This window comes from Meleagris gallopavo, chromosome 12 (genome assembly GCF_000146605.3).
Source record: "Meleagris gallopavo isolate NT-WF06-2002-E0010 breed Aviagen turkey brand Nicholas breeding stock chromosome 12, Turkey_5.1, whole genome shotgun sequence".
Lineage (NCBI taxonomy): Eukaryota > Metazoa > Chordata > Aves > Galliformes > Phasianidae > Meleagris > Meleagris gallopavo.
The window spans coordinates 8,882-33,246 of NC_015022.2; the positions used below are offsets into that span (position 1 = coordinate 8,882).

At 43.0% G+C, this 24,365-nt stretch overlaps 3 protein-coding genes across 3 annotated transcripts; 2 read left to right on the forward strand and 1 right to left on the reverse strand.

Annotated features, from left to right (window-relative positions):
• Nucleotides 1–5,348: 5,348 nt before the first annotated feature.
• On the forward strand, nucleotides 5,349–6,317 carry LOC100550096 (olfactory receptor 6B1-like). The gene has a single exon (XM_003209291.1). It carries the CDS (start codon nucleotides 5,349–5,351, stop codon nucleotides 6,315–6,317), a length of 969 nt encoding a protein of 322 aa, XP_003209339.1.
• Nucleotides 6,318–10,558: 4,241 nt separating this feature from the next.
• LOC100550249 (olfactory receptor 12D2-like) lies at nucleotides 10,559–17,913 on the reverse strand. Its single transcript, XM_031555194.1, has 2 exons — nucleotides 17,907–17,913; nucleotides 10,559–11,529 (listed from the first exon to the last, which is right to left on the reverse strand). The coding sequence occupies exon 2, from the start codon at nucleotides 11,516–11,518 to the stop codon at nucleotides 10,559–10,561; it is 960 nt and encodes a 319-aa protein (XP_031411054.1). The 5' UTR covers nucleotides 11,519–11,529; nucleotides 17,907–17,913.
• A 2,551-nt stretch (nucleotides 17,914–20,464) lies between these two features.
• LOC104912746 (olfactory receptor 10A7-like) lies at nucleotides 20,465–21,447 on the forward strand. The gene is given in 2 exon segments (XM_010717104.2): nucleotides 20,465–20,549; nucleotides 20,552–21,447. Coding segments are annotated over 2 exon segments (981 nt in total).
• Nucleotides 21,448–24,365: the final 2,918 nt, after the last annotated feature.

Genomic DNA, 24,365 nt, shown 5'->3' on the forward strand with positions numbered 1-24,365 from the left:
TCTTGTCACTGGAAACAGAGGAGGGAGAATCTGCCCTCTCCCCTGGCACCCAGTCCATCCCCTGGTAAGGGAAAGACAACATGTCCTGCTGTGGCCCCTCCCAGCCCAACTACTCTGTGCTTCTGTGATGTGTTCTAACAGGAGAGACAGGAAGAGCAGGGAATGGTTTGTCTGGAGGACAGAAGGCTCAGGGAGCATCCCGTCCATGTGTTTAATACGTGCAGAGGGAGGGTGGGCAGGAAGACACAAGAGAGGCAGCCTCTTCTCTGTGGTACCCCTGAGAGAGGCCAAAAAAGCCATGCACATCAGTGGGAATCCACAGAACGCCACACACAGTATTCCTTGTGTTCTGTGAAGTTCGACAAAGATGGGAAAGAGCTTTCCAGGAATACTGAGCAGTCTGTCTCATTGTAAAAGCAACATATCCCCAGACACGGCTCTGAACAGCCTCCTCAGGAAAATACATTCTGTCCCATCCCCGATGGGGGGACGGGACGCAGGGTCTGCAATGGGGGCTGACACATCTTTAAACCAAAGTATTCTGTGTTACCACACAGAAAATTAGAAAGTGCCCCATCCCTGCAGGTAATCCAGGCTGGGTAGGATAGCGCCCTGGGCAGCCTCACCTGGGGGGAGGCAATCCTGCCCATAGCAGCACAATTAAAACTGGGTGATCTTTATGGTACCTTCCAACCCAAACTTCTCTATGATTTCTGATAATATTTGAACCCTTGTATGGAAATCCTAAAGGATTTCTATTTCATTGCCTTCACCACTCAGCCACCAGTACATGATTCAGCCAGCTCTGCTGGGATCATCACATGGTCTTGGCAATGGCTGAGCAGCTCCCTGGGACTCCCAGGAACAGGTGGCGCTTAAAGCCCAGTGGATGGGACTGGCACTTGTGGGGGTTCAAGAGAACATTCACAATAGAGACTGAAAAACAAATTTGACAGGGTCCCCCAGCGGAGGACGCTGAGAACAAAGGCTGTCTCCAGGAGACAAGAGCAGAAGATAGGTGGGGTGTGAAATCTCCCTGTGGTGATGATCTTGATTGGAGAAGAAGTGCTTGAAAGCAACTTGTCACTCTGATAGGATGAGTACTTGCTCAGTCAGTTAGCGTCTAGACATGTAGGAGACTTGTTAAGTGCTCTGTCGACATGTTGGCGGGAATAGAAATTTACAAGAGGGAACTTGGAATATAGGGATGTTAGAACCTGCAATAAATAATATTAATCATTCATGCATCTGAGTCCGTGCCTTCAGACATTGCGTGCACTGACCACATCAGACACTCAATTCCAGGCTTACATAGGCACTGAGAGACGGAACACCAAGGCTGCACCTACACCTCTCAGCATCTTGGCCTCACACTGTCGTCTGACTTGTCTTGCCAGAGAGGCTGGTTTTACTCCCTTTATGGTTTTACGATTTTTGTTATCGGTATTCCACATCATAACATCATGTAGAGCACTGGGAGGTAAAGAGTTAATGCTCCAGTTCCATGGACTGCCAATTTTATGGTTACCTGTTTCTCAGAAGAGAAGAAGAACTACACACCCCAGAGGACTTTGCGTTTCCGTTTTCCATTCAGAGGAAAAGATAAAACTGCTTGCAAGTCATGAGACAGCCCTCACTTCTGATTCGTCTCATCTGTGCATGCTCCCCAGCCATCTCGCCTTTAGCTTTAGACTAAGGAGCTCAGGTTTGGACACACTCTCTCACATTTTATTTTATTTATAAGCCTCAATTCCAATTACAGTGTATTAGACTGTGTTATCTTGCATCATATTTAGTAAATTAACTTTACTCCTCATCTCGTTGCTGCTATTTTGTTTTTGGGCCCATCTCCCATCTCCCTATCCTTCCCTACTTTCTCCCTTCCCCTTACCCAGGGTGTGGCTCTGTGGGTTCCCCTGCACCATTAGTCACAGAGCCAGGTCAAACCGACCTGTAAACCATCAACAACCACCCTGCCCCACTTTTTCAGAGCAGAGGGCCTGTGGGCCTGCTGTTCCCCTGCCACAGACACAGACAGATCTAGAGATAACTCAGTGACAACTCCAAAGATAGCCTCTCTGCTGCTTCCAAGGAAACAAGGGCAAGGGCAGCTCTGTGGAGACAAACACTGATGGTGGTATTTGGCAGCTGGAGTTTTAGTCCCCACTTTGCTTCTTCCCTGCTACTACCATGCCAGCTCTTGCTGTGACTGTTGCAGAAGTGAGAGAAGTCTATGGAAAGTGCAAAATGGAGACACAACTGACACTGCTTATTGGCTGAGCTTTGGAGAGGGACAGGTCTATTTTTCAGAACTGGCTCTTATCGATTTGATAGCGTCTGTGAACACCTCTCACAGAATCCATCCCTACTATCAAAACCTTGTCTCACAAGACAAATACAGAGACCAGGAGGGAGACCAGAGAGTGTTTGTATTGGTGGAATAGGCTTGTCCAAAGGTTTTTGCCACCACTGCAAGGAATGCCCAGGGCCTGAGGAAGGTCCAAAAAGCCAGGTGATGTGCAAAAGCATTCATATCCATCACTGGATGAGAATGGATACTGTTTTCTACTGGCTGTGGTGCAACAATATTTGGATGGCGGTGTTGAGCTGTCAGTGTGGAGGTGGTGGTGATTCTGGCACTGGCTGTGCATATGCAGAGCACAGCTAAGAGGTGGTCACAGTTGAGAAGGTGAGCAGAAGGGCTGCGATGAGTATCAGCAATAGGAAGTGCAGTATGATAAATAAGACCAATATGCAGAAATGATAGACGACAACTTATTCAAGAGTTTTCCATCTGTTACCTACAGGTTATCAGAAGCAAGGACATGGAAATCCGTCATAGAAGTGGGGGAGAAGCAAGATCAAAAAGGTGCGTTAAAGATAACTAGCAAAGCTTCGACCCACTTAAGATCGTAGAGTGACAGAAGTAGCTGCAACAAAGGAACATCCTCAGGGAGAGAAGTACTGTTGAGGTTAAACACCATGCGATTTGTATATCATATGCCACCTGGCATATTTGGCCACAGGTGAGGATTTCAGTCATCACCCCTCTCTGTTGCTTCCAGGAAAGAATCAAAGGCAGTTTTGTGTTGGTAACACTCAGCAGAGAAATTAGTCTCCTAATGCTTTCCTTTATATATGTGAAGAGATTCATGATCTGCTGTGAGCGGTGGGGTGGGGACTCTTGATAGGGAGACGGTGACATCCAGCTATCACCTCCAGACTCTTTGGAATGTAAGGTGGTATTAACTTTTGACAGAAGTCTACATTTGCCATGCAGATCCTTGGTGCAGGACTGGAACAGCGTGGGAGAGTGGGAGAGATATAGAGAACGGACAGCTTGGGACAGACAGTATCTACAACTCAGACAATGCCAGCATATATTCAACAGATTGATTCAAGGATTTTGTTTTCCAGCTCAGGAAACAGCTACTGGGCCACTGCTATCTGAGACCTGCCTACAAATGCAAATGCGGTGATTAACACGGCAGGGGAGGAAAAAAAAAGAGTCACTCTTGCTGCCATCTCTCCAGAGACCAAACCCTCCAGGAAACGGTCTGAAAGCTTGCTGGCAGGGTCTCAAAAGCCTCCGTGTAGAACTACGCTCCTGTATTCAAAAAGCATTCACAGCCTGGTCTAGACTGTCAGAGATTCAACAAAGATTGTAGAACCATGACTACAACAAGACATTTCCAATTTCTCTTCCATGTATGATTTCAAGAATAACAAAAGGACACAAAGGCTTGGTGACGAATCAAAAGATGGGTCCAACGAACAGCTGATTGATCCTCAGATGGCAAGTCTCAAGCTTTGGTTTCCTTCCACCCTGCTGGTGAACTTCACAAAGACTAAGTCTGGTAAGTTATTGCATGCAGTTACCATGGTTTCATTTTGGAGAAATTGTCTACGCATACTCCTACGAGGCATAAATGAGGAGACGAGTTGGTTTGCTGAATGCAATACAGAAAGATGCTAAATTCTGCTTTGTAATATCCATGCTTAACAGGTACACGTCTGAGTTATATTTTGATACAGAAGCTTATACTGCATTGATATTCAAGCAAAACTGTGAAGTGAAAACAGGAATATTATCCACGTTTTGATGTTAATATTAATGAGGCAGTGCTTTCAAATGGACTTTATAGGTTAAGAGAAATCACTGTGAAGTGAATTTTAGTGTCAGAAATTTTCCTCTAGAAATGTTGGACTTTGCAGTGTGCTGAGGCTGCTCCTACCTTTCTGGAAATAAAATGATGGCAGTGCAATCACTGGAGCTGCTAATGGCCTAATTGTTATTGGGTCCTTTTAAAAGCAATTCACTTGATCTGAAAAGGGAAATTGTCTACATTATAACTGAAAGTCTAGGAATCATACTATTTGGTGAATGGGGAGAAAAATAGTATGTAAATATTAATTTAATGCACCCACAATTACGTAGAAGTGTATCCTAATCTACAGAGTTACCCAGCCCTTGGATGTATACAGATTCCAGCACTGGGTTTGCAGGATAGTGTCCAGCAGATCTTTGTGACCTGCATCTGTAATCTGGAGAGTTTTAATTTGGATGGATATTAATTTCTGTTATTTTGGTCATATTCATGTGCTTGCTTTTTTTTTAATGAGCTAGAAACTGTTTTTCTGCAGATTTTCGCCTAATGAACTAACAGGATTCTTGTGAACTTTTTCATGAAAACAAAATATTTAGAAAAGAAGACGGTATGAAAACCCGTGGTCAGTATCCACAAAGAATAATTGTTGTGTCATTGTGTAATATTTCCAATAACTATTGAAATATTATTTAATTTTGAAACAGACAAAAATAATGTCAGAGAATGACCTATTCTTATGTTCCAGTTATGGTCCAATACCTTCAAGATCACCATTCTAACATGACAGTGTAGGAAAGACTAAACAGTTGGTTTCTCTACCTCCTGTTAATGCCTTTGAAAAACTGACTAGCCATTTAGCAAACAACTAGAATGAAGATGAACAAGGGAATCAGGGGTGGGATTAATCAGAATGTACTTCAAATGTCTTCTACGTGGATGCCTACAGTTACGCTAGTCGTCTGCATTCTTATTATTTTTGAACCTTCACTTTGGATGCTTTAAATCTCATCTGAAAGTTGGTAGGTATTATTGTTTCCGCTAAGAGAGAAAAACAAAAAGGCAGGCACCTAAAGCTTAATCACAAAAATTCTAGTCAGCCTTTTGAACTTTTATTCAATTCTCACAGGAAAAATAAGCCTTTAAAGTTCATACCTCTAAACTATATTCCCCTTTTTTCTGTTTTCCTTGATTTACTAGGTCTCTGTTTAAGCTACAGTGTTCAGCTACAAACTTCTCTGAATGGAGGAGAATTCCACCCAAACCAACATGTTTCTCTTGTTAGGATTCCCAGGCCTTACGGACTTCAAGGTTTTACTCTTCACAGTACTGCTGCTGATGTACATTGTAACGGTTGTGGAGAATGTGCTCATCATTTCCCTGATCAAAACAAACCATGAACTCTGCAAACCCATGTATTTCTTTCTTGGTCAGCTGTCTTTCATTGAGGTCTGGTACATCTCCGTCACTGTCCCTAAACTTCTGGCAAATTTCATTGCAGAAGACAGGAGCATTTCCTTTGCTGGATGCATGACCCAACTCTTTTTCTTCATTTCTTTCATGTGCACTGAATGTGTCCTTCTCTCTGCCATGGCGTACGATCGCTGTGTGGCGATCTGTCAACCACTGCGCTATCTCCTCATCATGACGTACCAAATGTGTGCATGCCTGATAGCTCTCTCCTGGTTCACTGGGTTCACTGTGTCCTTGATCAAGATCTCCTTCATCTCCCAGTTGGAGTTTTGCAGTTCCCATGTTATTAACCATTTCTTCTGTGACATCAGCCCAGTGCTACACCTTGCCTGCACTGATATGTCAGTGGCAGAGATGGTGGACTTTGTGTTGGCCTTGTTCATCCTGCTTGTTCCTCTCTCCATCATTGTTGTCTCCTACCTACTAATTATCACAACAATCCTACACATCCCCACCACACAAAGTAAGAAGAAAGCCTTCTCCACATGTGCTTCCCACCTAACTGTGGTCATTATTTTCTTCTCAGCCACTCTCTTCATGTATGCACGGCCCAAGAAAATCTCTTCTTATGACACGAATAAACTTGTGTCAGCTGTGTATGCTATTGTCACACCCATGTTAAACCCCTTCATTTACTGCCTGAGGAATCAGGAACTGAAGAAAGCATTTAAAAAAACTCTCTCAGTAAAAATCACTATCTCTAAGGTCTCCAAAATAATTTCTTCTCTGCAAATGTAAGGGTTAACTCTATATGGACCAGAGCTAATTATTTCCCCCCCCCCCCTCCAGAGAATGACAGAATCCTTGAGGTCATAAGGGGTCTCTGGAGTTTGACTGATCCAACTTCCATTTTTTCATGAAGGACCATCTAGTATCAGTTATCCAGGACCATGACCAGATGGCTTTTGAATAATGTTGCAGAGGGAGACTCTCTGGGTATCTCTTCAGCAATCCACCATTGCTCTGTCACACACACAGTAATTAAGTGTTTCCTGACAGACTTTTCTTTGTTTCAGCTGATGCCTGTTGTCTACTTTCCTGTCTCTGGGCATTGCTAGAAAAAGCCTGGTTCCAACTTCTTTGCACAATGTCCTGCCTTGAGAGAGGTTGCCTATTTCCTGGCATAATTTTTTCCCTCTGATCTGTGCATATGCATATGTGTAAGTGGTGTGGTAGTGAACATAAGGCCACTGATAATGACAAGAGGCCTGAAAACCAGACTCTGGAGTGTCAGACGTGTAGGGGACAAAAACTGGAGCAACCAGAGTGGGAAAACAAGTCACCCTGGAGACACCGTGAGTCCAATATCCATCTGCCAAATACACAGAAGGGACTCTGCAAGACAGATGTTGAAAAGATCAGTGGCCTGGGAGACCCTAAATGTAGAGACCTGGGGGCTAGACTCATAAGCTCACTAAGGGTATTTTCTCTTAGTAAAGATACGCATTCGCGCTGTCTGTGTTATGTGGAGACTTGTAAATAGAGTGTCCTTCTGTCCATGCTGATCTGTTTGTGACTCTGTGTGTGTGTGTGTATGCATATGCAGGCACCCATTGGGAATTCATGATCATGTTTGCCACTAGCAAGGAAGGGAGATGGGGATAAACAGCAATCGTTCCACTCACCTGCCCAGGATTGCAGGAATTGCCTAGCTCTTTTAGTGCACTGGAATGAGCTACTTTTAACGCACACTGCACCACAGCTCTCAGAATCTCTTGAAATTCACAAAGTTGAAGTTGGCTATGTCAAACACAACAGATAAAGGAAAATATACTCTCTACAATGCTACCAGGTTGTCTTTAGTTCGAACACTAACCTATTTTTCAGTGATTCTAGCACATGATTCCACATGTGTTCTGTGTGTTCTTTGTTTGTTTTTTTTTTAATTTCAACAGGGGCCTTTCTTTTGTAATTCCATGTTCCTCTGTTCCAGATTATAATTGTTTGGAAACTCTATTTCTACCCTCATCTCCATTTCAATAATCACAAGCTCTGTTAGGTGACATAAGCTCAGATCATTTGGCTCTAAGAAGGACCTGAAAGACACTTTTTCCAAACGTTTTAGGGTACACACGACATAGTATCAGCAAAAAGAAAATTGAACGTGAATTTCAGATAGGTGGAAGCTGTTCCACAAAAAAATGTAGATCATTCTAAACTTACTTTTTCTATCTCTACTCTTATCCACTCCATTCCTACCACCAAATTCTTAGATACTCAATAAGAATCTCATTCACTAATTTTATTTATTTTTTTTTTTAATGAATTCTCAAGTACTCTTCATTTCTTCGTGTTACACTCAAGGACACAGGACACAGACACTGGATGACGTATAGCAGAAAATTGAAAATCAGCTTCCTCCTTTATATTGAAATGAGTCATTATGAGTCATATCACCTACCAGGAAGAAAATAAACTCTGCTTGCAGCTGAAACCAGAATTGCAGCATGTCACGTGCTTACTGGCACTTTATTCCCCAAGATTAAAGCTATGAGGACTGCTCCGAAAGTAATGATTGCTGTTTTATTACACTGGCCCATGATGTCAGACGTGGAAGCTGGTGGCATGGTAGTAGAGACAGAAGCTGCAGAACAGATCAGTTTCAGTGTGGATCACCTACAGGGGAGGAGATTGGCATCTCTGTAATTGCAATCCTACATTCTGAGGTGCTTTCTCACCTGAACTCTCTTCCCTCTTCCCTGGTTGGAAGACAATTGACTGCATGAACAAGTCACCACGGAACATGGCTATAGACAACCCTCTCAGGGCCAACATGAGAGAGAAAAGTCTGACTATCCACTCTACTTCTCCCTGTAATTAATGTCTCTATATTGCCTTAACATTGGTTAAAAAAAAAAAAAAAATGTGGTCAGCATAGGAAATGACCTTGTGACTCTGACTCCTGCCCACAAAGACTTTCCCCTAGCTCATATCAATCTGTCATTACTGTTCAGCTTGGAACCACTCAAGGAGACATGAGTTGTCGCTATCTTTAGGGACTGCACACTAATGAAACTATTCACAAACATAAGCCATCATCTCCCAAATGTCTCTGATAACCGAAAGGGATGGATCATTCTCTCAGCCTCAGAAGGTCCTGAAACTGTTTAAATTCCAATCTGTACTGTGCCACTACATTCTTTCCTTCTCATTAAAAATTTTTGAAGCACAACTAGGGACTTTGATTTGCATTTGTCTTGCTGCCATTGGTCAGCTGCCCTGATAAGAAAAGCAGCGTCCACTACCCTCAGAATATCTCTTAGCACTGAAAAGACAGGAGGGAGAACCTGCCAACTCCCCCAGCATAGAGACTATCCCCAGGCAAGAGAAAGACAGTGGTCCCTCCCAAGCTCAATCCCACTCTGATTCCATGATAAGAGGAGAGGCTGGAGGAGCAAGGAATGGTTTGTGTGGAGGACAGAAGGCTCAGGGGGCATCCCATCCATGTGTTTCTGAGGTATTTTCAGGTTTCAGGTATTAACCTGCAGAGGGAGGGTGGACAGGTAGAATAAGGAGCATGAGAGAGACAGCCTCTTCTCACTGGTGCCCCCGTGAGAGGACAAAAAGCAATGCACATCAGTGGGAATATTCCCCTTTTCGCTTTATTCATTTTCTTTTTTCCTGGTCTATTTTTAATATACAGTGCTCAGCTCTACACTTCTCTGAATGGAGGAGAAGAATTCCACCCAAACCAACATGTTTCTCTTGTTAGGATTCCCAGGCCTTATGGACTTCAAGGTTTTACTCTTCACAGTACTGCTGCTGACGTACATACTGTACATACTGTTTGTATACAAGATGGCACCCTAGAGAAGTCCAATATAAGCAGTGGCTGTTTAATCCAGTGGGCTCCTGTGTATGACACAGTCATTCACTCACTCTGCCCACACTCTGCACTGGGTAGAGAACTGGAAAAAAGAGGAACTCATGGGTTGAGATTAAGACATAATTAAAATGTCTTAAAATTATTAAAAGCACTGAAAATGAAGAGTAAATAATAATAATAATAAAAGAATATACAAAAGAAGTGATACACAATGCAATTGCTCTTCCCCACAGTGGGCTGGTGGAACATTTCAGCAGTGGCGATGTTCAGCAGGGTCACCTCCACTGATGCAGTGGAGACTTTTACAAGGAGGACACCATACAGGCTCTCAATCATCACTGTCGAGAATGTGTAGTTAATGGTGGTGCCAATGATGAAAAATAATGTTTCATAGCTGTGAATTTATCAAATAATGTTATCATACTCGTTCTATTTGTTGCACTTGCCACAGAAAAAAACAGGAGGCTTTACTTTCAGAGCAACCCACATGCCTTTCAGTGGGCAAAAGCCATTCTGCACACCAAGTCGGAAAGAGAGATGACTGTCGCATTTGGATCACAAGGAAATCATATATAGCCTGGTGTTACTTTTGGAACTGCCTGCATAGTTGTCTAAACATGTGCTGCATGTGCTCACCACTGCTTTTATGTTTACATTTTAATATGGCTTTATTAGTAAGGCTCCCCTTACGCTCAGTGAAAAGATACAGATGCCTCACAAGAGTTGACTCAAGTCAAATGTAGACAATATCTTTCTCAGTCAAAGCAACATCAAAAATGTAATGTATGCTTGCTTACTTGAAACACCCAGTGTTTGGATGAGAGGAGATTCATTCAGCTTTCTAAACAAAGCTATCAGGCAATAGCTTAATTCCTTTTATTATCCAGCATAACTACACGGTGCTGTCTGCTTTTGCTCAGGTTCTGCAAGAGAAACACATACATCTTTTCTGGAAGCTAGAGATCAGACTGGTTACGATAAGACATGTAAAATGACAGAAGAAACATCAAGGTCTTGACTATCTCCCAATTTAGATCTCAGCAGTGAACTCCTAATTAACTTCCACGTGACATAGTGAGTATTCTTCAATCTCTTGTAAGACAGAATCTTTTTGACCTCTTCTCTTGTAAATATGGGAAGTGGAGTAACCAAGTTATGAGTCTTGTCCTTGCCACTTTCCACCAGGAAAAAGTTTTCTCCCTAACGTTTTGTTCAAAGTAGATCTCACCTCCTGATTCCTAAGAGTGTAGATCAAGGGGTTTAGAGCTGGGGTGATGGCACAGTACATAATAGACACTTGCATGTCCCTTCTAGAGGAGCTGGATGAAGACGGAGGTGTATAATTGAAGAACAGCGGTATGTACAATAGTGCCACAACGGTAAGATGAGAGGCACAGGTGGAGAAGGGTTTCCATCTACCTTCCTGGGACCTGACCTTCTGGAAGAGGAAGCTGATGATGTAGAGGTAGGAGAGGACGGTGAGAATGAATGGGCCTAGAGCAACTGATGTGGTGACAACATTGAGGAGAGTCATGTAGAGGCTGGTACTACTACAGGCCAAGTTCAATAATGGCTTGATGTCACAGAAAAAGTGATGAATGTGGTTGTGGCCACAGAAACTCAGTTGAGAGGTCATGATTGAATGCATCATGGCATGTGCAAAACCAAGGAACCAGCTGGCCATGGCCAGCAGCAGACAAGTCCTTGGGTTCATGACAAGGGTGTAGCACAGAGGGTTGCAAATGGCCACGTAGCGATCATAGGCCATGGTGGCCAGGAGCACAGCTTCAGTACTGCCCAGGAAGTGGAAGAAGTAGAGCTGGGCCAAGCACCCGTCAAAAGAAATGGGCTGACGCCCAAAGAGAAAACCAGTCAGCATCTTGGGAACAGTAACTGTAGAGTAGAAAATGTCCAGGCAGGAAAGGTTCCCCAGGAAGAAGTACATCGGTGTGTGGAGCCGGGGCTGAGATATGACCATGGTCACAATGACACCATTTCCCAGAACGCTAGTCAGGTAGAGCAACAGGAAGAAGATGAAGAAAAAGTACTGTAGCCCTTGGATGTCAGTGAGACCCAAAAGGATGAACTCGCTCACTTCTGTGTGATTCAGCATTGCTAAAACAAGAAAGATCAAAGGCAAAATGTCAAGGTTTTACACTGTGAGGAATACCGGTATTACAATACTCCTTTTTTTCTCTTCTATTTTAATACAAAGAAATACAGAAAAGAGGAAAACATAACACTTGTAATCCAATATAAAATCAAGTAGAAACATGAGAAATTAACAAGAACAAAAGTCACTATATTGTGTTCTTTCTGTCTAGAACAAGAACAAAGAACGAAAATGTTGCAGGAAGTAAATATTAAAACCTTCCATTTGTGCATAGCAGAAGAATATGTAAGACATAAAACGCTGCTGCTGCTTCATTTTCAGCCACACTTTTTCAGTTCTGCCTATCTGTAGCTCCCCGCAACAGGCTTTGATTTCATCAACAAACCTTCATTAACTCACAATTCATGAAGATTCATAAGGTGAATCATTCTTGATGCTTTCTTTCTACTACTGTGCCTACATTTCTTTCAGCCAATTTTAACTTTCATCTTTCTAATATTTACCATCGCTTCCAGATAGTTCTTTGCTCTTAAAAATTGCAGAATTTTCAAGATTTTTTCAAAAGCAACTAACAAAAGGTGCTACAAGGTTCCATACAAACATTATCATTTCTTTGGCACACTGCTGAGAGTATAAGATGATGCCTTAGTGTGTGATCACAAACTGTTTCTGTTACTGAACTATGTCCTTGAGCTAAACAATGTCTTTTTGTTGGGTGACAGCACATGAACGAGACAGGAATCAGCGTACAGTCCTTTACAACACCACGATGGTAAATCTAAGGCTGTAGGAAAAGTATCTCTGATCTTCTAAAATGCTCTCACTTCTTTTCTGTTTGGGGTAAGTTTGCTTAGCACTATGCTTAGTTCCTGACCGTACATAATAAAACAAGAAAAGGATAAAAAAAAGCCCTGAGATTATTTTACTAGTGCACAGGTATCTGTGGCTTCCAGTACAGACTGCAAATTTTGCAAGATGACTGTTTTCCTTTGTGCTTTCAGGAAAGTGATGATTAATGCTGGTGAATAAAACTAGTGAAAAAAAGATTGCTTCCAAAATTTTTCAGAGAGGCTAAACCAAAGATAGACACATTTCTTGGTCATTCTTTCTTGCTCATTCCACCAAATACTTTTATTGAGAGTACGCGGTTTTAAAAGTCATTACGATATACGTCCATCCCACTCTCTTTCTCACACTTCTTTAGCTTATTCTTCTAGCATGAAAATAAACAAACAAAATGCTCTTTAAAATGGTTTCATAAAGAATGCAAACATGTAGCATAAGGCAGTTTATATACAATAAATATCCACCCTAAAAAAACTCACTGTATATGGCTGAATATGCTTTTAGCATAACCTACTGAATAACAGGCATTTGAAACATTAGATCTAACAATATTCTTGACTCACCAAAATGTTAGTCAGCCACCTACACTGGAGGAGTCAGAGATGTTATCCTCTATCAAGAATCAATGCTTCCGTTTCTTAAATGTTACTACCTGCTTTTAAGCACTGAATTGTTCCTCTCTGAGATCCATCTGGGAAAAGGCATTATGACATCAAGGTGTGCCGCACAACGTCTGCTGTTCTGCCTAGTATTCTCAGTTGACCACAGCTGATCTAATCACTTATTTCTATTCCTCCTAAGCACATTTTTTGTCTTCTGTATCTAACATTCTAACATCTATCTAACATACCCCATCTACTTCACAGATGCTGACTAATCTTTTATCTAGTTAACTGATTAACATATCCAATCAAAGAAAAAGACTTACACCTAACTTATTTCCTATTTGGGGGGGAGAAGAGGAAGCTTTCTTCATAGGAGAGGTGATCCAGCTCTCTGAGCATCTTCATGGTCTCCACTAGAGCCATTCTAACACCTCCATGTCTTTCTTGTGCTGGGATCCCCACACCTGGGTGCAGTACTCCAGATGAGGCCTGACAAGGGTAGAGTCTAAGAGGACAATCACCTCCCTGCCCTGCCATTCCCTAGTACTCAATCCAAATTTCCCATGCTTTGACTTGTACACATCACCTCTCATTGCATCACCATGCTCCCCAGAGAAGCATTTACCTCCACTCTGTCTACACCCACGCTGCACAAAGTAGTCTCAGTAAGCAACAGGATCTCCCGTAAAGTTTCCTTCCCAAAGGATAAGCAAATCCAGTCTCCCAGACTCTCTTTTTCCCTCATGTGTGTCAGATAGATCACTCTTCACCACGCTGTCACTGTGTTCTTCCACTGCATCCACTCCACTAAACAATGTCTTTCCAGTACTGGGTAGTCCAAACTTGGACAACTGTTCCAAGTGGGATCTCAGAAGCAGAATGATCCCTCCTCCACCACCTGCTGCCTGTGCTCTAGTCAATGCAGCCTCAGATGCACTCGGCATTTTTCCCATGACACACATCTGGCTTTTTTGATCACCTACCTCCTGATGGGAACAGCTACAGATATAACCTGACTATAATGAGAAGATACTGCCATAAAATGGCTGCTATCAACTGCCAGTTGAAAATGTGTTCAGACTGAGAATCTGCCTTGGAACCAGGCCTGGGAACTTTGTCTTTGTAGCTTGGAACTTGGCTTGGGAACCAGGGGCATCCTTGAGGGGTGCAGGTGGCACCTTTGAAGAGCAGCTGGACAACTGAAAACTGGAGAAATTCTAAAGATACCATCAGTAAGGTCAAAACAAGAAAAAGAGGAATAACTTCATATCTGAGAAGGTGAAGAACTCTGCAAGAGATAAAATTTTGTTTAAAGAAAATGAAAAAAAGTAAGAGACATATACACATAGTGGATGTCTCAGGAGAAAGATGGAAAGTAACAGCATCTACTGCCTATTTGATATGGTGATGTCCTACAGCCTCTTACATCTCAATGATATTAAAAAAAAATAAAAATTACACAAAACAGCCATACTGCATGCTACTACTTTTAAACAGGTTGAAGCTTCATTGGCACTCTTAACTTCATCAACTTGACTCATGGAGCAGATCCTCCTGGAAGCTATGCTAAGGCCCATGAAAGAGGGGAAGGTGATATGGCATAACCAGCAGGGCTTCAGCAAGGACAAGGAAGACCTCACTGTGGCCTTTTGGCACTTAAAGAGAGTTTACAGAAAAAATGGACACTGACACGGACTTTTTACACAAGTCTCCTAGTGCTAGAATCAAAGAATCGCTGAATGGTTTGGATTGGAAGGGTCTCTTAAGACCATCTAGTTCCAAACCCTTGCTATAGGCAGGGACACCACCCACTAGACCAAGCTGCCCCAGCCCCATCCAGTCTGGCCTTGAATGCCTCCAGGGAGGGGGCATTCACAACCTCTCTGGGCAACCTGTTCCTGTGTCCCAGAACTCTCACAGTAAAGAATTTCTTCCTAAGATCTAATCTAAATCTACTCTGTTCTGCTTTCCAGCCATTTCCCCTTGTCCTGTTGCTACACGCCCTTATAAAAAGTCCCTCCCCAGCTTTTCTGTTGGCCCCCTTCAGGCCACTATATAGTGGAAGGACACTATAAGATCGCCCTGGAGCCTTCTCTTCTCTGGGCTGAAGAAACACAGCTCTCTCAGCCTGTCCTCGCTGGGGAGGTGCTCCAGCCCTCTGATCATCTTTGTGGCCCTCCTCTGGACCTGCTCCAACAGCTCAACGTCCTTCTTGTGTTGTGGGCCCCAGAACTCAATGCTGTACTCCACTCCATCTAGGGTCTCACAAGAGCAGAGTAAAGGGGCAGAATCACCTCCCTCAACCTGCTGGTCACGCTTCTCTTGATGCAGCCCAGGATACAGTTGGTGGAGTCCCTGGAGGTGTTCAAGGAACATTCAGATGTTGTACTGAGGGACATGGTTTAGTGGAGAAGGTGGTAGGTGGATCTTTGGACTGGATCATTTTGGAGGTTTTTTCCAACATTGGTAAATCTATGATTCTATGATCAGTGCCCTCTATTCTTTCATCTTATTCAACTCAATTTCCAAATAATTTCCACTTAAGGTACTCTCTATTCAGAATATGTGTGTTTGTGAGACCACTGATAAGCTTCAAGCTGTAATTGTAGGATCAGATACTGGAGAGACAGAGGATCGTCTCAAGTCAGCAGCTGACCTTTGCCCCAAAAGGAACATAGCTGAGCCTTGGTTTACTCGGGGTCTATCAGGACCACCAGGGCCTTTTCTGACAGGTTGTTTCCCATCAGAGCAGTCCCCAGCATGTCCTGTTGCTTGGGGTCGTTCTTCGCCTGCTGCTCTCCTTACTAAAGTTCAGTACTCTTGTAGGCTTTTCGTCCTTCATATATCTGGAAATGGGATTTCAAGTCTAGCTGCTTCATCACCTTCACAGAGATCGAGATCATGCTGACTGACCTGTACTTCAATGAGTCCTCTTTCATACCTTTTTTGAATCTAGGAGTTACATGATCCTCCTCCACAGTCTGAGCATTTCTTCCAACCACCACAACAGATCAGTGATTTTCCAGAGCAACTGGATTTCCAGAGCAAATGTCATCTACCTAAACTTGTGCAAAGCATTTGATACTGTCCCACATGACATCCTTGACTCTAAAAGAGACACATGGATGTGACAAATGGACTACTCACTGAGTGGACCAAGAGTTCATTGGATGGCTGCACTCAAAGTGTTGCGGTCAACAGCTCAATGTCCACGGGAGGACAGCTGATGACTGGTGCTCTTTAGGTGGTCAGTATTGAGACTGAAACTATTCAACATCCTTGTCAGCAACATGGACATTGGAATTGAGCACACCCCCAGCAAGTTGCCCATGCAACCTCATGAATTTCAACGAGGCCAAGTGGAAGGTTCTACACATGGCACAGGGCAATTCCAAACATGAATGTAACCTGGCAAAGACTGGATTGAGAACAGCCCTGAGGAGGGAAGCCAGTACTCCTGGAGGATGAAAAGCTTGACATGAACTGGCAACGTGCACTTGAAACCCAAAAGTCAACCATATCGTGGGCTGCATCGAAAGAAGTGTAGCTAGCAATCCAAGAAGATTCTCTCCCTCTACTCCGTTCTTATGAGACCCCACCTGGAGTACTGCATCCTGGACAGGGAACTGTAGCATAGGAAATATCTATTGAAGTGGGTCCAGAAGAGGACCACAAAGATCATCATAGGACTGGAGCACTTCTCCTATGAAGAAACGCCAAGAAAGTTGGGGTAGTTTAGCATAGAGAAAAGAAGGCACCAGAAAGCCCTAAGAGTGACTTTGCGATACTTACAGGGGGTTTACAGAAACGATGGAGACAGACTCTCTATCAGGGAGTGTAGTGATAGGACAAAGGGGAATGGATTTAAACTAAAACAGGATAGATTTGGAACAGACATAAGAAAGAAATACCATACTATGAAGGGTTGTGAGGCACTGGAACAAACTGTCCAGAGTAGCTGTGGATTCCACATCCCCAGAATCATTCAAGGCAATGTTGAATAGAGGCTCTGCGTAAGCTAGTCTCGTGGAAGGCATCTCTGCCTATGGCAGGGGACATAGAATTAGATCATCCTTAAGGTCTTTTCCAATCCAATCCATTCTAGCAATCCAGGAAGAGTGGCCATATAAGTACATCTGCCAGCACCCTTAGCACTCATGGGCTCATTCTGGCAGGGTGGACTTATATACATCCAGTCAGTTTAAGTGCTCCCTAGCCTGATCCTCTTCAAACACCTCTCTTCTTTCCTCCAGTATCTACCCCTGCTCTTTGGAGCCTGGGATTCCCAGAGACTGTCTTGCTAGCAAAGATCAAGTCAAAGAATACTGGCTATCTCAACATTTTCCATGTCCTGTGTCACCCTGAACCATTCAGCAGTGGATCCACATTTTCCCAATTCTGGTTGGATTTTGGCTTTCTGGACTGCATTTCTGCATGCTCAGACAGAGCACAAGTATTTGAAAGATAATCATTTCTAATTATCCCACGCACCTTCATCGTGTAAACACTGTGCACTGATGCACAAACATGGAACTCATACCCACACACATGCATGCACACATATACCACAAACTGGAGGAATGCTCTGAAGAGACAGGCAGAGACTAAGAACCCTTGGGGTTCAAGGGACAATGAAGGAGTGGTTCTTCACAACCTCTGCAAAAGAAGCAGAATTATCTCAAAAGCAAAAGAAACCAGAGGGTTCATTTGCTTTAGACAAGCTACCTATCTCAGGTAACAGCTACAATCAGTTGCCTGTCTGTCTGTCACTGGCTTAAAGAATTGCAGACCTAGAGCAGGACAAAATTAACCTCAGGTATATCTTACTGAGAAAGAAACTTAGCTTGTGTGTTTGTTAGGATGGAAGCTGGTCTCTCTAGCCTCAAAATTAGGTCAAGTATCTTAAGAGCTGGATGAACCGCATGAGCTATGTCTAGCCACACAGCTGCAATCTCTGGTACATCAGGAACACAAAGAACTTCTGCTGAGGGTCATTCTAGATAGATGCTGCTCTGACAGTATCAGTCACCTTCACAAAGCAGTTTACATCTGCTGTAAGCATATGAAAGGCCCAGTACTTCTCTTTTATGCCAACATCCTCAATGAGAGAGGGCTCAATCCCTGCTTCCCTGCACTCTCACGTATTTCTAGAGAAATAAACAACTTCTGCCTGACCTCAACCCCTTAAGCAGACTGCTCCTTCAAGGAACTGGGGCACGTGGAGAGCCCACCCTAGAGCACGTTTACCCTGAAGAACCCGTACTGAAGCACTGTGAGGAGCAATAGAGAGGAGCTGTTATGAACTGGCCACAATCCCCATTCCCCATCCTGTGTCACCTGGAGCAAGTGGAGCTGTCAATGATGGAGTGAAGTTGGGCCGAGGAAAAAGGAGAGGGTGGGAGAAAGTTATTTTGGCTTTGTTTCTCACCATCCAGCCTATTTTAATTGGCAATAAGTTAATTTTCCCCAAGTGAAGTCAGCTTTACCCATTACAGCAATTGGTAGGTGATCTCCCTGTCCTTGCCTTGACCCACAAGCTTTCTCAGCTTATTTACTCCTGCTGATCTGTTGGGAAGGGGCAGTGAGAGAATGGCTGCATAGGACTCCAGTAGCTGTCCAAAGTTTAACTACCACACAAAGCACTTTGTTTTGCTCTTGCACAACTTTTGCTCTACCTAGTAAACTGTCTTTATCTCAACCCATGAGCTCTCGCATTTTCACCTTTCGCCTTCTTTTCCCCATCTCACCTGGGGAGAGTGAGCAAGTGGCTGTGCAGTACATAAATGTCTGCTGGGGTTAAACCACAAGACGTTTATATAAACCAGGGATTTAAAAGAGAACACTTAAGACATGATTTCATCCTAACAGCATACCACTGTCTGGAAACCTGAGCCTACAGGGAGCACAGGAAAACTCAAATACCTCCTCCCTTTAGCTGTAGCAGCCTTTGAAATCAGGGAAGAGATACTGTCTCTTACACAGGGAAACTAATTTCATTTTTCCTCTGTATTGATAATTTTTCTTCCATTGTGTCTTTGGAATTATTATCCCTACTGGAGAGAGAGAGAGAATTCAACCCATTTTGGAATCCTAAGGTAATATTTCAATTTCTGTTCTTCATTGCTGGTTGGCTTCTAAGGCAAAACGAAACATAAGTGTGTTTGCATGGTTTATTTCTCTAATTGGAGTCAGGAGTTGCTGAGAACATATCCAAAAGGAATCTATCCAACCTACCCTTATGCACTAGCAGTACAGATTTTTATATCTCAATCACCCTGGTTGTCATAGAGAAATAAAATCTCCCTCACATGAGTAGCTTGTCTTATTTTAAATGTCTATGGTTGAGGAAGATTAATCACACTGACTAAATGCTTATTTCTTCTTTCTGTTGTTTACAAAAAAGAAAGCTGATGTTCAGACCCTCTCTGCCAGATTATCTCACTCCAAATGGTATAAGTACAGAAAAGAAATACATATATATATTCTATTATTGCGTCTGTATCTCTCAAGTATGAGCCAAGCAGACTTTGGTTGAAAAACCAGGATGCTTCCCGGACAAATAAACTCACTGGCAGATCTGACGAGGCGATTAAGTCCCAAGAAAATGGCAGCAAGGAGCAGATGCTAGTGATCACATTATGCAGACTACTGTCTGATAGAGAGCATCTTCTTACTTCTAAGAGCTTACTTCAAGTTAAAAATCGGGATATGGATTTTATATCATTTGATGAAAAAAGTGTAAGTGTGTGAATATTTGTACGGATTTAAGCTTGGTTAGATTTGTTCTGTATTTCTGCAGGTAGAGTTGATAATGAAAATAATAGTCAGGTCACCATTGCTTGAGTAAAGTTAGTAGGTGGAAACTCACAAAGATAGCCGTATCACCTAGCTTTGAGAACCAAGCACGAAGTGAATTTCACTTAATTCCAGATATCCAACTGTTTGTTCACTACGTCTTGAATTTCATCATAAGTGATACCACCAATCCGAGCATCTTTGGACATTCATCTTAGGAATTGTGTTTCTGTATTGTGCCGAATTTCTCCTTGTTAAATACAAATTGTTTCTAGGTCGCCTAGCTCACGTGCAGGTGACATTTAGACACTGAGGTTAACAGAGAGACATCCAGCCGACTGAATCTGAAATTCTTCTGGCTGACCACAGATCTCACTCATATGATAACATAACCTGAACTTTGGAGGTATCTACTTCTTTCTGTAGAACATAAGCACAGAACGGTTATTGGAAGTTTGTAGGTTCATCTTCTTTGCACCTAAGTTACAGATGATTCTCAGCCTGTGACTATAAGGATGTTCTTGTACGGCTTCCCCAGCAGAGGTCTTTCACTCAGAGATCACAGTCATATCCAATCTTAAGCCTCATCTCATGTTTTATGCCCCGTATTACTTGCAGCTGTAAGTACTTCTGAGACCACAGGTCTATCCCAAGCTACTAATCCTTTTGTGGTGTAGGTGGTTTTTTTTTCTCTTTTAGGATGAGAATTCTTGAGGAAACGAAGCCTGGAAACCAAACCACTGTTACTCACTTCTTACGTTGGGGGTTTGTCCTACATGGCAAGATGCAGTCCTATTTTCCATAGTGATTTCTGTCACATTCCTGGCCACCATGACAGGTAACTCTCTAATTGTGGTGATCACAGCCATTGACTCTGCCCTGCATACTCCCATGTACTATTTCCTAAAGAATCTCGCCTTGACAGAGATCTGCGACAGCTTGAGCATTGTCCCCAAGATGCTCTTGATTCTGCTGGGGGAGAGAAAAATTATTTCCTTCACAGCTTGTGCCTTGCAACTCAGTTGTGCTGTACTTTTTGTCACATGTGAGTGCTTTCTCTTAGGTGTAATGGCTTATGACTGACAAGTGGCAATATGCCACCCACTGCATTATGGCACCATGATGAACAGGGACCTCTGCTTCAAGATGGCTGTTGGGTCTTGGCTCTCTGGGATACCCGTTGCTCTGCTCTTCCCCACGTGGCTGTTTACTCTGCCCTTCTGTGGGAGAAGCAAGGTGGATCATTTCTTTTGTGATGTTTCTCCCGTGTTGAAGCTGGTGTGTGCAGACACAGCTTTGTTTGAACTACTGATTTTTATTGCTACAGTCATAATAGTGATGATCCCCTTTTCACTGATCATTATTTCTTACCTTCTCATTATTCATGCTGTTCTTCAGATACCTTCAGCCGTGGGCCAGAGGCAGGCCTTTTCCACATGTGCAGCTCACTTGGTGGTAGTAACTCTTTTCTGCAGCACAGCAGGCATCATTCACTTGCGTCCTAGGTCCAGCCTCTCAAGCAATATGAAGAAAATGGTTTCCCTCTCTTACACAGTTGTTACGCCTATGATCAACCCCTTCACCTATAGCTTGAGGAATCAGAAGGTCAAGCAAAGCCTGAGGAAATGCATCAACAAGAGGCTACTTGGGAAGCAGATGATCTTCTCTCTGTCCAGCTCATGAGTTCCTCATAGCTGCACAGGAAATAAGTGTTACCCTGTGAATAATTTAAGAGGTTTTTCTGAAAGAAGTTAAATGCCTTTCAAAAAGATGTGCTATTTTAGCATTCCTTTGCTGTTACATCCATACAATATCAGGCCCTTTTTACTGAGCATATAAGAATAAATTATTGTGATTTTACCTCTGGCCTTGCAAGCAACTAAGTAAATCTGAAAAAGTAGAGGAATATTTGAAAAGTCAGCATCTTTGTTATAACATTTGTTTCATCCCCCATCATAAGCGGTGTACATAAGTGGTAACTTATGTACGTAGATAGGAAAAGTCTCTAGCAATGACACCTGTTGTCCCAACGGATGTAGCATTTACTTTGTTCTGGTGGGTGGCCCAGGCAGTGGCCTGCAAACTAAAATCAGTATCCAAAAGAGCACTTTCCAGGTACGTTGTCTATAAAAGTGATTTAAATAACAAGCTCAGATTTTGAATAAAGGCCAGATCCAGCTCCTATCACTAAAAGTAGTCTTCAGAACTCACAACTTCATCTCTTCTCTGCTTTCTGACACCTGCTCTCAGCCCCCTCCAACAGACATCTGAATGAACCATAAACAGTAAAAACCTGTTAATTTCTGCTTCAGATTTAATCATCAAGGCACCTGATATAATCCCCTCTATGGAGGAGAGCAGTCATTTCTAGTCTAATTTCATGCTTGCGCAGATGCCAAAGAGAGTTCAAATGAGTTTCGGAAAGCAAATGGTATTCTGGTAGGAAGAGGGGTGGCCAGCAGGGACAGGGAGGTCATTGTCCCCCTCTACTCTGCTCTTGTGAGGCCCCATCTGGAGTGCTGCATCCAGGTCTGGAGCCCCCAATACAAGAAAGTCAGGGAGCTGTTGGAGAGGTCTAGAGGAGGGCCACGAAGATGATCAAGGGACTGGAGCAGCTCCCCTACCAAGACAGGCTGAGGGAGCTGAGCTTGTTCAGCCTGGAGAAGAGAAGGCTGCAGGGTGACCTCACTGCAGCCTTTCAGTACCTAAAGGGAGCCTACAGACAGGAGGGGAATCAACTCTTTGAAAGGGTAGATAACTGCAGGACAAGGGGAAATGGCTTTAAGTTGAGAGAGGGAATATTTAGGTTGGATGTCGGGGGGAAGTTTCTTACTACGAGAGAAGTGAAGTACTGGAACAGCTGCCCGCAGAGGCTGTGGATGCCCCATCCATCCCTGGAGGTACTCAAGGCCAGATTGGTTGGGGCCCTTGCATACCAGAAGTTCCCATTTCTGTTTATTGTTCAGTAGAATCCTGGTGACTGATTTCAGTGCAAAAATATCTCGCTTTGATACTCCCTACACATGCTACATGAAGACCTGTGAGGTTTTTTGTCTTTGAGGGAAATTCACCCTGCTTGTACTTGACGCCTCTCAGAGAAAAAGAGGAAGTAAGCTGCTCTCCCAGCTACAGGCAGAACATGAGTGCTGAGCTTAGACCAGGCTTCTAGCTAGTAAACATCACAATTATGTCAGAGAATTCTTCTCCAGTCTAGTTAATATCCAAGAAAAATATCGGTAACTTCAGATACCGGAGTCCTCAGTGCTGGTGTTCAGTCATGGTATCTGTAACATGGGCTTATATATATGGAATGCATATAATGTGTCAGGGGGATTTGGTGTGGAGCCAAGAGTTGGACTCAGTGATCCTTGTGGCTCCCTTCCAACACGGGATATTCTGTGATTCTATGATATGATACTTGTTGCCTGAGCTTGCCATTGGGTCTCTACAGCCAATCTTAGTGCAAATTATTCCTTAGAAGAGCAGGAAGACTTTCCTTCTGAAGCACGGAGAACCTCTGAAATAACTTGCTGGGAATTTTAGAGCAGCAAACTCCAGATTAACTACTAGTTGATGTAGCCTCTCCTTCAAAACAAATGTGAACAAGTATACTTGAAGTCACCCCACCGGATTCTCCTCTCAGCTCAAGCAAGTCATTTTAGCCTTATATTAACCCTTAGGTCAGATGAAGAACGCAGGAAGAAGAAAATATTTCTGCCCTTCTGGAAATATCAAGAAAAACCTCCACTTTCAACTAGCTGCTCTACAAGCTCCCAGAAGTTCCCTCATATGGGTTACAACTGCAGCCATGCTAGAGAAAGCAGCTTGGCAATACCGTACTGGGTTATGTCCTCTATCCAACGGCTTCTACTTTGTCTCTCTTGTCAATTCAGATGATTCCACATTTGGGGGCTACAATCGGATGCAACAAACATTTTGGAGTCCTAAATGGTTCACATCAATTTAACTTCTTTCAAATTAACCTCTTATTTAAAATATAGTTATTGACTCACTTCTAAAAGAAAATTGGCTTGGAAATGTAAAATATACAAAAGGGATAAACATCAATATCTTTCCTGAATTTTAAATTTTAATTTTGCTGTCCAGAATGATTTTCTAAAATTGGCCAAAATCTTGCAAATATTCACCATGCTTCTCTATTTCTTTGTTAAAAAAAAAAAAGAAGAAGAGCATGCATGCATGGTACGCGTTTGTATTCCTAATAATTTCTCCAGATAAATATCCACTAAATTTTCTTCTGCCTTTTTCTCCATTCGTACAAATGCCTACTTCCTGTCTGACAACGTACCAAACATTTTTTCTGTCAGCTTGATATTTGTACTATCTCATATTTGTCTGTTTAATTCTGGGACAAGGATCAGTTGTAATTCCCATCTCTGATCTCTCTGTCACATGATGGCGCTCGTATCTACATACTGGTTCGTGTGTCTTCTGATCACATGCCTGTCTCTAGCAATGCAGCCTGGGTTCATTGCATTGGTGTATCTTGCAGTCAGTGTTCCAAAACACTATTCGGTTTCTGAGTAATCTTATACTTAGCATGAGTTTTGGTAGCATTGTTTCTCCTACGGAAGGAGATG

Bases quoted from the DNA above. Each gene is read 5' to 3' on its own strand.
- LOC100550096 (XM_003209291.1), top strand. From the start codon at position 5,349: ATGGAGGAGAATTCCACCCAAACCAACATGTTTCTCTTGTTAGGATTC.
- LOC100550249 (XM_031555194.1), bottom strand. From the start codon at position 11,518: ATGCTGAATCACACAGAAGTGAGCGAGTTCATCCTTTTGGGTCTCACT.